We start from the raw sequence: 12,298 nt of genomic DNA, 5'->3' as shown, positions 1-12,298 counted from the left end.
ACTTGTCCAACAGAAATGGAGGATGATCGGAGTTCGAGCTAAGTTCACTTTGCTTGCTGAAAATGGTGCAGAATTTCAATGAGAAAAACAAGAAGTAGCCACCGGCGGTTAGATGCAGCCATAATCACCGTAATTGCTTCAATAGTAGAACAAAGGAGGAATGAATGAAGATATTGAGCAATGAACAAAGAACGAACAACAAATCAGGAAGGAGAGTTTTGCTCTGAAACTTTTTGGGTTTACAGGGGAAGGAGATAGGTAACGATAGTTTTTAACACCGTTAGTGTTTATCTAAGTGCAGGGTCTAACAAATCTAACTAATATAAAGTTAAAGGATCCAATAAAGAAGGAAAAAAAATGTAGGGACCTGATTCAAAATTGGGGCAAACTATAAGACATCTAAATTAGTTTTCCAAGAGATAAATTATGATAGAAACTTTAATTTTGTTTCCTCTTAAAATTTTGGCAACGGCCTCCACAAGTTCTTTGCATCCAAGACGTTTCGGACGAAAAAATTAATTGGGGCAAACCTCTTTGATTATTTTGTGTTAATTCTTCAATAGAAAGAATTTTTTTTATAAGATTGATATCGAAGTACTTATGATTACACCTTATTTTTAATTTTTTAGTTTTTCTTTTTTGTTGGGTTCCTTTTCTTTTTTTTTTTTTTTAATTGGATCCTTGTAGTTTTCTCAATTATAGGTACTGATCTAGATATTGTAAGGAGATGGTTATGACAATAATAATGTATTTACATGTCACATAGGGCATGTTCAGCCCGGGGGGATTTTCATGAAAAGAAAGGGAAGAAAAGGGAGGAGAAGAATTTTAATATTACCTTGTTTGGATTGTTAAAGGGAGAGAGAAAGGGAGAAATTTTTTATGATCTGATATGTGATTTTATAAGAGGGCAACAATCATCATCTCTTTTCCATGTGATGTAAGATAAGAAAGGTAATATAAAGATATTAAAAACTAATTATAGGCATATTAGTTTGAGTAAGCTAAAATATTATCCTTTCCTTCCAAATCTCCCAATTTGGGAGGGGAGGGTTATAAGGGGAGATGAGGGAAATCTTTAAAAAAAATTTCCTCATCTCCCAAAATTTTTTGCAATCCAAATAAGAAGAGGAGAGCAAAATGCCTTCTACCCTCCATTCTCTCCTCCCCTCTCATACCAAATAAGCCGTTGATCAATATCAACATAAGCCCCAATCAACAAATTATGAGCATAGGGGCTAACGCCTATAATTGAGGGAACTGTAAGTACCTAATAGAGAAACTACAACGCTTGATTAAAAATACCGTGAATTATAAGGATTGACGAATTAATTTTGCTTTTTTTAAGGATTAAAAAGATTTAAATACCGTATATCTACCCACCTTTCCTACCCAACTCTTATTCCCTATAATATTTATGAATATATATACACGTTAATGTCAAAAAATGATCGTACCTTGATGATTCAGTATCTTTTCCCACTATTTGTAATGCACTCATTTTTTCTTATGTTTTTATGATATCTTTAATAAACCGAAGACTCATTTGGGGATGCGTGAAATGAAAGGAATGGACGACGGAGAAAATAAAGATACCCAATATCCCTATACCAGCTTCTTTGAAGACGACCTTCATATGCTGGCAAACAAATGAACAAAAAATTCAAACCCTCTTACGCTAATACAAGAAATGATAGGGAGGATTCACAGAAGTCTTCATCTTCTCAACCTTGGGGTGTCGGTTCGTGGAAAAGGAAAAACACAATGGATGATGACACACAGAAGTCAAGCCCTACTCAACCTTAGGGAATTTATATATGGATAAGAAACAAAAAGGACATTGAGAAGTCAAGAAACACAATGGCAAAGCCTCAGAATTTAAGCTTGGAAGCAGCTTGCAATGAGGAAAGGTTTCTTGGAGAACATGACAAGTTTTGTGCAGAGTCTGTAGAATCATTACTTGATTTCGTCATTTCAAAGTTGGGAAAGGACATTGAAGCACTCACAAGCTCCTTTGTGCCTCATCAAACTCATTACTCAATATTGGCGGGCGTACAGAAGGTTTCTAGTTAAGAAGTGATGTGTCACAAGTTGAATTTCGACAAGCCTACGTTTTACTGTCATCAAGTGAATGCAACAATTACTTGCATAGTTCCCATGAAAACCACTGATGGCACAAGAACAAGCATTGTGGCTATTTGCCACCGTGATACAAGAGCTGTGGAACCCCATAAGTTGTTTCGTCAACTCAAGGTCAAGCCAGGAACAGTGCCAGTTTGCCATTTCTTGGGCTCAGGAACCATTTCATGGGTTCCAAGAAACAACAAGCTCAACGCTGCTTACTAAGCAAGCTAGGCTAGTCTCTTTAATTTGGTTTACGACTTATAAATAAAAGCATCACTATGTAAAACCTTGTAACCCTATGTGTTCTAGTGTTGTGCTGTTGTGTACTCTTATAATATTTGTGTGTTATATAATGTATGTGTGTTATATGTAATAAAAGCATCAGTTCTATGACCTTGTTTGCCGTTTCTTAGATTTATTATGAACCAATAATAAAAAGCAAAACTCCAAGCGTATGAAATTTCATATTGGTACTTCGTTCTATAATACACCTAAACTTTTACTTTTAAAAGAAAAAAAATTATAATGGTGATACTTTTATCTGTCAATTAGTTATCTTGTTTCTTATCATTATACGTTGGTCACATCTATGTTCACTTAAATTTGCTCCACTGGGCTAATACTACCTCCGGTATTTAATATAAGACCCAATTAATTAATTTAAAAAAATTAAGGAAACTAATAAATTACTTTAAAGTATTTATGTTTATTGTTTTCTCTCAACTAATCTGTTTAACTTATAACTTGGTAAATAATATAATAATATATGGAAGTATTTTAGAGAGGTCATATAACATATACTATAATTAAGTAATTTAGTGACTTCATTAACTTTTTCAAATCAGTCAGTTAGGTCTTATACCGCGCATAGTATTTAACTACTTAATTAGTCTGAACCAGAATGTGGGGCCGTGATACTTTGCACGTTCACAAAAATATGCTTCTATAGTTATGCCACCACCAGGAATTTGTCTAACGCAACAATATTTGTTGTAAGTAAAGATTTTAAATTTGTATAAAAAGTGGTGTCAAGTTTCTTTCACCTAACTCAATAATAGCAAAGGGAATTTTACCACCTGTACAATCTAGGCAGGTCCTCTTTAAAACTATGTAAAATCTCTTGAACATGGTTTTGGAAATCTACATATTTTAAACTTTGTGTCAGACCTCTTACATGACATTAATAAAATCCCTTTATAATATAAGTAAGATCTCTTCTTGTGATGAATTGCTTTTCCTTGTTTAAAGTCATGCCAATTTGAAGTCTCTAATAGCAATTCATTTATCATTTGGTTCTTATCGATCCCATGAGAAACGCGAGACACACGAGACAAAAGAAATATGTAACATACTACCTCAAGTCCTTAATATAAGAGTTAGATAACTAATTTGAGGAGATTAAAAAAAATTAGTTAAGTTAGTTATTTGTAACGAATGTGTGTTGATTTCCTTAAATTACCCTTATTTAATTATGTACATTGGAACTACAGTTGGTAGAAATACCTTACAATCAATAGGGATGTTTTCAAGAACACATTACAAATTTGAGAGACAAAGTGGATTGAGATATTATATTTAACACTACGAAATAGCTCTTATATTTAGTACAAGAGGTAGTATAATAATAGAAAATGGGACCAGAAGTAGCAAGCCTAAATTATGGCTGAACACAGCTTGTAGCTTATATAAGTGTAAACTATAGGCTATAGGCAAAATTTATTATTAAGGATTATAGGCAAAATTGCAAAATTTATTTGTGGGAACACCGCTAGGAATTTGATTTATTAACAAAAGAGTAGAGAGAGAGAGAGAGTACGAGTTTTTGAGTTTTGAAATTAAAATTTAGTATTATTTGTTTACACTTTAATTTTTTATTATTTGAAATTAATTTTTTAAAATTATGGTTTTTTTATTTAAGATGACCAATACATGATTAAAAATATAATATTGTTAAATGATATTCTTAAAGTATAAAACAAGCCTCAAATTTGAAAACTCTTCTATAAGTGGGAGATGGCAGATTCCATTCTGCTTATAACTTTAGCTCGTTGGTGCCCGCCATTCTAATTTTAAAAAAAATTATTAATTGATTTTAAAAAATAAAGTATGTACACAATGCTAGATCAAAATTTTAATTTGCACCGATGAAAAATAATTATACGAACTTATTAATTGTGATTCTTTATTATTTCCATTATTCTCTATGATTCCTCTAACAATTACACCAGCAATCTATAGGAAAGACTTCTGAAAACTTTTTCCAAATTTAAATGAATCGATACCTTAATTAGAAACCTGATTCTGAAGACCAATCTATATAAGGAAGCACTTTCGCTCCATGATTTAGTGTCTCACTTCAGTATCGCAGTCCGCAATGGAGTTTCTTCGTTTTTCTGTATTAGCTGTGTTATTTGTAAGCTTTGCTCCTTCCATCTTTCAATAATATTTTCATCCAAATATTTTCAACAGTTATTGTGTGCTTCATGAGGCAACATAATGCTCCATTTTATCACATTATTAATGTTTAATTATATCACAAAACTCTTAAGATGTAATGTTAAATGACGACTAGGGTATTTGTATTTCCAGGTTACTCTTATTGCGAGTGATGCGACGTCGTCTCGTTCGGCTGAAGAATACTGGCATTCGATTTGGCCGCACACTCCTATGCCAAAGAATTTAGAGTATCTTTTGGGATCTGGTCAGTATTTAATATTATCAGACCAGTATTCTAATTCTTTAGTTTTTAAACATATCAAAACTAGTTTTTCCTACTGGAAACATAATTGGGAATGATACATATCCACAAGTTCTTGCTTGCTAGTTGTTTCAGATTCATGTACATACGAAATACTAATGTATTAATAATACCACGAAAAAAAAATAATTAAAGAGACCTCCGTAATCATTGTTTTTCAATGAAAAAATAATAATTTTTTTTAATGAATATGCATGCGTTAATTCAAAACATGATGTCGATGATTCCATATCTATCCCACGATATTTATAATGCATGCATATGTGTTTCCTTATGGTTCTGTGATATCTATAATTAACAAATATTCATTTCGGAATGCCTCAAAGGTGTGAACGATGCAGAGAACAGAGAAACTCAATATCCCTATACCAGCTTCTTTGAAGACGACCTTCATGATGGCAAAGAAATGAACATAATATTCAACAGCCCTTACGCTAAAGAAGAGCTGAAAAGTATTGCTATGGAGAAAGATGCGAAGAAGCCGCCATCTTCTCAACCTTGGGGTGTTGGCATATGGAAAAGAAACGCAATGAATGAAGATTCCAAGAAGTCATCATCAGTATCTCTTCAACCTTGGGGTGTTGGCATATGGAAAAGAAACGCAATGAATGAAGATTCAGAAAAGTCATTCGTATCTCCTCAACCTTGGGGTGTTGGCATATGGAAGAGAAACGCAATGAATGAAGATTCAGAGAAGTCATTGGTATCTACTCAACCTTGGGGTGTTGGCATATGGAAAAGAAACACAATGAATGAAGATTCAGAGAAGTCGTTGGTATCTCCTCAACCCTGGGGTGTTGGTATATGGAAAAAAAACGCAATGGATGAAGATTCAGAGAAGTCATCGGTATCTCCTCAGTCCTGGGGTGTTGGTACATGGAAAAGAAACTCAATGAATGAAGATTCGGAGAAGTCATCAATATCTCCTCAACCCTGGGGTGTTGGTATGTGGAAAATAAACTCAATGAATGAAGATTCCGAGAAGTCATCAGTATCTCCTCAACCCTGGGGTGTTGGTATGTGGAAAAGAAACTCAATGAATGAAGATTCAGAGAAGTCATCCGTATCTCCTCAATCCTGGGGTGTTGGCATATGGAAAAGAAACTCAATGAATGAAGATTCTAAGAAGTCATCGGTATCTCCTCAGCCCAAGGGTGTTGGTATATGGAAAAGAAATGCAATGAACGAAGACATAGAGAAGTCAACAGCATCTCCTTAACCTTAAGGTTTCAGTTTATGGCAAAGGAATGCAGTGGATATACACTTAGAGAAGTCAAACTCTCCTCAATATAATATTAGGGCATTGGTTGTGGGGAAAATCCAATAAGGATGCCTACTAATGAAGGCTAGTCCCTCTTTGGGTTATGAGTTTTAAATAAATGCAGCACTCTCTCAACACTATGTGTTCTAATGTTGAGAGGAATGAAACCATAATGCTACGTGTTATATGTAATATATATGCATGTGTTCTATATCTTGTCTCTTCATCTCATGGAGTCTGCTGTCAGGTACAGCCGTCCATGTTAATTTGGTAGTGTTCATCTCCTATCGAACTTTAATAATTAACTTTTGATGTCAGAAATTTTAATCGAGAGGATTAATTTAAAAATCATGGTACTTAATTTAGCGGCATATTTTAATTTTCAAGTAATATTCCAAATGACAGAAGAAAAAGGAAACTTGCAATTATGTGCAATATATGTGACTTATCATATCGATTAAAATAACTTCATTCAAAACAATAATTTACACTACAAAATAGGTCTTATATTTAAAACCGAAGGAGTAGTATTATATAACTCTCACATTGCTGAAAAATTGACCAAATATTGTAATAAGCAAAATACCCAGATTAGACCATACAGGCACAACATTTCTATTTTCAGTATTTATATGATAAATGAAAAATGTGAATAATGTATGTTCTGGTGCCTCAAGTCCCACAGGGTACTTGAAGACCAAGGAGTAAACAAACACATTCCATTCAAGAATAATATAGCTATAACAACATTTTTATTAATATACTAATTATATGTGATTAACTATTTATAAGTATAAACATTAGGGGTGAGCAAAACCGAACCGAACCGAACCGAAATTAATTCGGTTTTTCGGTTCGGTTAATTCGGTTTTATTTTTTTCGGTTATTTTGTTCGGTTATTTCGGTTTTCGGGGTTCGGTTCGATGTGCATAAAAAAATTTCGGTTATAACTGAATAACCGAATTAAACCTTTTTTTTAAATTTTTATCTTTCTTTTTCTATTTTTAATTTCCCTCCCATTTTACAAAAACATTTCGGTCACTCCCTCCCTCACTCCCGCACCAAAATGCAACACATAGCTGACTTCACAGACGCTCACGCTCTCGGGCTCTCGGCTCTCTCTCACTCTCAACTCAACGCTCACTCTCAGTCACGAAGGCTTGCCCTAGATCGCACATTGCGCTGCTCGCGTCTCGCCTTCTCCAAGAGCGAGCTCAACCGTCGTCCGTCTGTCGTCGCCTGCCGTCATTGCCTCGTGTCCGGTTTGTGGCTTCAGACTTGAAGGTAATCCGACATCGCCCCTGCTTCGTCTCTGGTTCTCTGCCACCCCTGTGATTCTGTGAAGCCTCTGCTACTCCGGCCGTCCGGCGTCTATCTGTTTTGTGAGAGGTGAGTCGGTGATTACTCATATTTTTTGTGGAATATTCACTCTCCAGTCTCCACTGTTCTTTAGCTGCCACCGTTGATTTGATTAGAACATATAGGGATTACAATGGCCTCTGTATGTATCTGCCTTACCAACATATGGGATGGAAGTCACTGAGAGACTAGATTCATCTAGGTTGGCTGCTTATTTGGATTTGGTTTTTTCTGCATATGGGATGGAAGTCACCGAGCCGAGTTAGTTTGTTTTTTTTTTTTAAGTAGAAATATTTCTATCTACTGAAGAGTGAAGACGGGAAGAACCGAGAAATGATACTAGTTTCATTTTTGTTTGTTCGATATCATGAATTCATGATCTCCTGTACTGCACATATGTCTAAAACCGAAATTCCTATCCAGTTACAAAATGTAAATTAAAAGGAAGGGAGATTGATTATAGATAGGAGTTATCTATTCATTATAAATTATCCTCTTTCTTATATAATCTGTCATTCTGTTGTAACTAATTTATTTATTTAATTAGATGTCTTCTCATGGTGAAACAATGGGTGATGCTCAAGCTGGAGATGATGGTGCTACTCAAACAACAAAGCCTTCAATGCCTGTAACAAGTGGAACTGCAAAAAGAAAAAATATGAAGCCAAGATCAAAAGTTTGGGAGCATTTCACCAAATTTGTGAATGAAAGAGGTGAAATTAGAGGTAAGTGTAATTATTGTGGAAATGATCTTGCATGTGATCCAAAATCCAATGGAACCACTGCATTGAACAATCATATGAATTCTTGTAAATTGAAGCCCCCTCCCGAAGAACTTGCACAATCTCTTTTGAATTTTAATGTAGAAGATGACAAAATAGGTCTTGCAAATTGGAAATTTGATCAAGATGCTATTAGAAAAGCTTTGTCATGCATGATAATTACTGATGAATTACCTTTCAAGTTTGTTGATGGAAGTGGGTTTAGGCAATTTATGTCTATTGCTCAACCAAAATTTAAAATTCCATCAAGATGGACGGTTGCTCGTGACTGTTTTGGGATTTATATTGAGGAAAAATTTAATTTAAAGACTATTTGTTGCATAAAAGGTAAAGGGTCTGCCTCACCACTGACACTTGGACTTCCATTCAAAGAATTAATTACATGTGCATTACTGTTCATTTCATAGATGATGCATGGACATTGAGAAAGAGGATTTTGAATTTCATTCCAATTTCTAGTCATAAAGGAAAAGATATTGGAATAGAAATGGAAAAATGTCTACTTGAATGGGGAATTGAAAGGGTGCTCACAATTACTGTGGACAATGCCAGTTTTAATGATGTCATGGTTCAATATTTAGAAGGAAAAATTATGAACTGGGGTCATTCAATTAAGAAGTGTCAATTCTTACGTATGAGATGTGTTGCACACATAATTAATTTGATTGTTACTGATGGGTTGAAGGAAATAGGAAGTTCAGTGAAAAAAGTTAGAGAAGCTGTCCGCTTTATTAGGCAATCACCCCTTCGAATGAGAAAGTTCAAAGAGAGTTGTGAGGATGAAAAGATTCAAAGTAAACAGATTTTATGCTTAGATGTCCCAACTAGGTGGAACTCTACCTATTTGATGTTAGAGACTGCTCAAAAATTTGAAGCAGCCTTTAAAAGGTTTGAGGATAAAGATCTTTATTTTCGATTTGATCTTGAAGATGGAGAGGGGGTGCCTGAGTCTGAAGATTGGAAGAATGTTAGGAGGATGATCATGATGTTGGGTCATTTTTATGAGCTTACTATGCAGATTTCTGGCTCTTTATTTGTAACATCTAATACTTTTTTTCGTGAAATTTATAAGCTATATCGTTTTTTGGATGAATGGACAAAATGTGATGTTTGGGAATTGGCTTCCATGGCAAACAGAATGAAAGAGAAATTTGATAAGTATTGGGGAAATCCTATGAAAATGAACCAACTTCTTTATATTGCTGCTATTCTTGATCGCCGATATAAATTAGATTGGGTGCAATTTGCCTTGTGTAAAATGCACACAAGTGCAATTGGTACAAGTTTGGGGATACATATTAAAGAACTTTTGATTTCTTTATATAATGAATACAAACACATTTTTTCCCCCTCAACCCAATCTGAAAGGGAGCCAGTGCATACCACACAAGAGGATTGTCATGAAGAGGATGACCCTGCTGTAAAAGTGAGAAAATTGCTTGATATTGAGGAACAAGAGTTTATGAATGAGCGTCTTGGTGGAAGAACTAGCAGAACTGAGGTTGATAGATATTTGAATGAAGAAATTGAGGTTAATAAAGAAGACTTTGATATTTTAGGTTGGTGGAAGCTAAATGGTCCTAGATTTCCTATTCTTTCTCTATTGGCTAGAGATGTTTTGGCTATCCCAATTTCCACAGTTGCATCAGAGTCTACATTTAGCACTGGAGGACGAGTTCTAGATTCATTTAGGAGTTCTTTAACTCCTAAAGCTGTGCAATCTTTAATTTGTGCTCAAGATTGGCTTAGACGCTCAATTCAATATATTGTAGAAGAAGGGAATGATGATATTCAAAGGATAGAACTTGGTAATATTTTACTTTTACTTCATAACATTATGTTATAATGCTTGATTTATTTATATCATATATCATATGAATTCTGATTTTTTTTTGTGTAGATTTGCAAAAAATTGCATTAGAGGCAACTGTTGATATATTGTAGATGTCAAGAAAAAAATATTTGAGTAAACAAATCTTGTGCTTAACTTGTTTTTTTTTTTAGCTCTAAAATTGTGCACTCTAATTTTTTTTTTGTTTAATTGTAGTTGTTGATGACTTAGTGTTGGTGGCAAGTTACATGCAAGGAATTTGGGCGCAAGGATTGGCTAGAATTTGTTGTAATTTTAAATTTTACATATTATGTTTTTGGTACTGGATTGGTTTGTTTGGATCTTAATTGTGTTTGGATTTGTATTTGTTATTAGTTTGCATGTTTTTTTGGATTAATATTTGAAAGAGGTTAATTATTATTTATTTTATTTGGTGAAGGACTTGGCGTATGTGAGATGGAATTGGGTATGGACGTGTAGTTCTTTTTGTATTTGTTATTAGTTTACATCTTGTTGGTTTTCAAACCGAACTACGGAGGAGCAATGAAAAAAGATGTGTGGTTCTTTTTTTCAAATTCATTATAAGAGCAAATGTGTGGACATGTAGTTCTTTTTTCAAATTCCCTCTTTAGTGGCCCAAGACAATAATGGGTAGAGACAAATATTTTAATGGGTTATACAAAAACATAAAGGAGAGCCATTTTTTAATGAGATTCACCCAAACAAACAAAAAAGATCTTAATGGGCCCAGCTCGGTTGGGCCATAATAGGCATACTATTAAAAAGGCCCAATAACCGAATTAGGCCCCTAACCGAACCGAAATATTTTCGGTTATTTCGGTTCGGTTACCAAACATAGTTCGGTTTCGGTTCGGTGTCAAGATTATGCTATGTTCGGTTATTCGGTTATTTCGATTATCTACACTAACCGAACCGAATAACCGATTGCTCAGGCCTAATAAACATGATGTATTCTTCATTTCAAATTTCATACAATACACAACATATATTAACTATTGAATTTATAGATATTTTATATATTTTTCTCTAAATCTAGTTATTAAAATAAAAAGATATCTCTCTTTTATTTTACAGATAACAAGGGATGGTATGCGGATACTTGACAATGCTTGTCTTCGAAGCCAGAAGAGTGGGGAGACGTGGCGGACACATGAGATGAAGTGGGGTCCTAAATCTTGGGAGCTATCATCAATATCTATATAATACTAGTTTGATTTTTAATTTGGTCTTAAATATAAGACCTCAATCCACTTTTTTCTCATATTTATCTAATTTTTTCCTAATGTATTCCTTATAATAATTGTACATATTAAATTTTTCGTTAAATAATATGTCTAGCTCATACACTTAATTAATAAGAATATTTTAAGAAAGACAACATATACTTATTATAAATAACTAACTTAACTAAATTCTTTAATATACTCAAATTAGTCAATTATATCTTGTATTAAAAACCCAGAGGTAGTATAAAATTTCTAACAAATCAAGAACTGTGAACAGTAAATCACTCATTTAAGTGAAACAATAGCACCAACTCTCGCACTTGGCTGACAAACCAAGGTAATAACCATAACCAACTCATCGTAGTGGTCATCGATCGTCATCGCCTGTGTTTACTGTGTTTAATTTAATGCACTAATATCGTTTTTATAGTTTCTGAACTTGCATCTATTTCCTTTCTAAAAATCCAACATAAAATTAACTAATAATTCTTAAATATAAACTTAAAATCATCAGCAGTTACGTTGGATATAGTGCATTGCGTAGGCACCTTGTGTGATATTTATAACATCACTCAGACAAGTACTGATCGAAGAAACCTTGCATGAGTTCCATCTGTGTCTCGTAGGTGTCACTTGGTAGCACAATCCTTCTCATCATATCTACACACGCACGCACGCAAGCACGCACACAGAGAACATAAAATTTCGCGAGTTCCTATGCTGTACTCTTCCACCAGTTTCAGAGACAGAGACCCAGCCAATTTCCACATTCAAGCATCAAATTCAGTGGCATGCATGAAGAAGCCTTGCATGGATTCCACCTCGTATCGTCTCTGTTAACCATTATCATGAATGTCAAATACTACTTCCGGTATTTAATATAAATTCCAGTTGACTAATTTGGAGAGATTAAGAAAGTTAAATCATTACTTTAGA

At 34.1% G+C, this 12,298-nt stretch overlaps 2 protein-coding genes across 2 annotated transcripts; both read left to right on the top strand.

Annotated features, from left to right (window-relative positions):
• Positions 1-1,860: 1,860 nt before the first annotated feature.
• LOC114745878 (embryonic abundant protein VF30.1-like) lies at positions 1,861-2,346 on the top strand. Its single transcript, XM_028934053.1, has 2 exons — positions 1,861-2,068; positions 2,153-2,346. The coding sequence occupies exons 1-2, from the start codon at positions 1,861-1,863 to the stop codon at positions 2,344-2,346; spliced, it is 402 nt and encodes a 133-aa protein (XP_028789886.1).
• Positions 2,347-4,498: 2,152 nt separating this feature from the next.
• Positions 4,499-6,101, top strand: LOC114745877 (feeding circuit activating peptides-like). Its single transcript, XM_028934052.1, has 3 exons — positions 4,499-4,537; positions 4,714-4,825; positions 5,209-6,101. Exons 1-3 carry the CDS (start codon positions 4,499-4,501, stop codon positions 6,099-6,101), a joined length of 1,044 nt encoding a protein of 347 aa, XP_028789885.1.
• Positions 6,102-12,298: the final 6,197 nt, after the last annotated feature.

This window comes from Neltuma alba, unplaced genomic scaffold (genome assembly GCF_004799145.2).
Source record: "Neltuma alba isolate B1F8T4 unplaced genomic scaffold, ASM479914v2 tig00004856_pilon, whole genome shotgun sequence".
NCBI lineage: Eukaryota > Viridiplantae > Streptophyta > Magnoliopsida > Fabales > Fabaceae > Neltuma > Neltuma alba.
Note: the sequence above shows the minus strand (reverse complement) of the source record. Positions and strands in the feature narration are given on the sequence as shown.

Excerpts from the sequence above, each read along its gene's own strand:
- LOC114745877 (XM_028934052.1), top strand. The coding sequence starts at position 4,499 with ATGGAGTTTCTTCGTTTTTCTGTATTAGCTGTGTTATTT. Across the intron at positions 4,538-4,713 it reads CTGTATTAGCTGTGTTATTT|GTTACTCTTATTGCGAGTGA; the intron begins GTAAGCTTTGCT and ends TTGTATTTCCAG. Across the intron at positions 4,826-5,208 it reads AGAGTATCTTTTGGGATCTG|GTGTGAACGATGCAGAGAAC; the intron begins GTCAGTATTTAA and ends AATGCCTCAAAG.
- LOC114745878 (XM_028934053.1), top strand. The coding sequence starts at position 1,861 with ATGGCAAAGCCTCAGAATTTAAGCTTGGAAGCAGCTTGCAATGAGGAA. Across the intron at positions 2,069-2,152 it reads GGGCGTACAGAAGGTTTCTA|TTCCCATGAAAACCACTGAT; the intron begins GTTAAGAAGTGA and ends TTACTTGCATAG.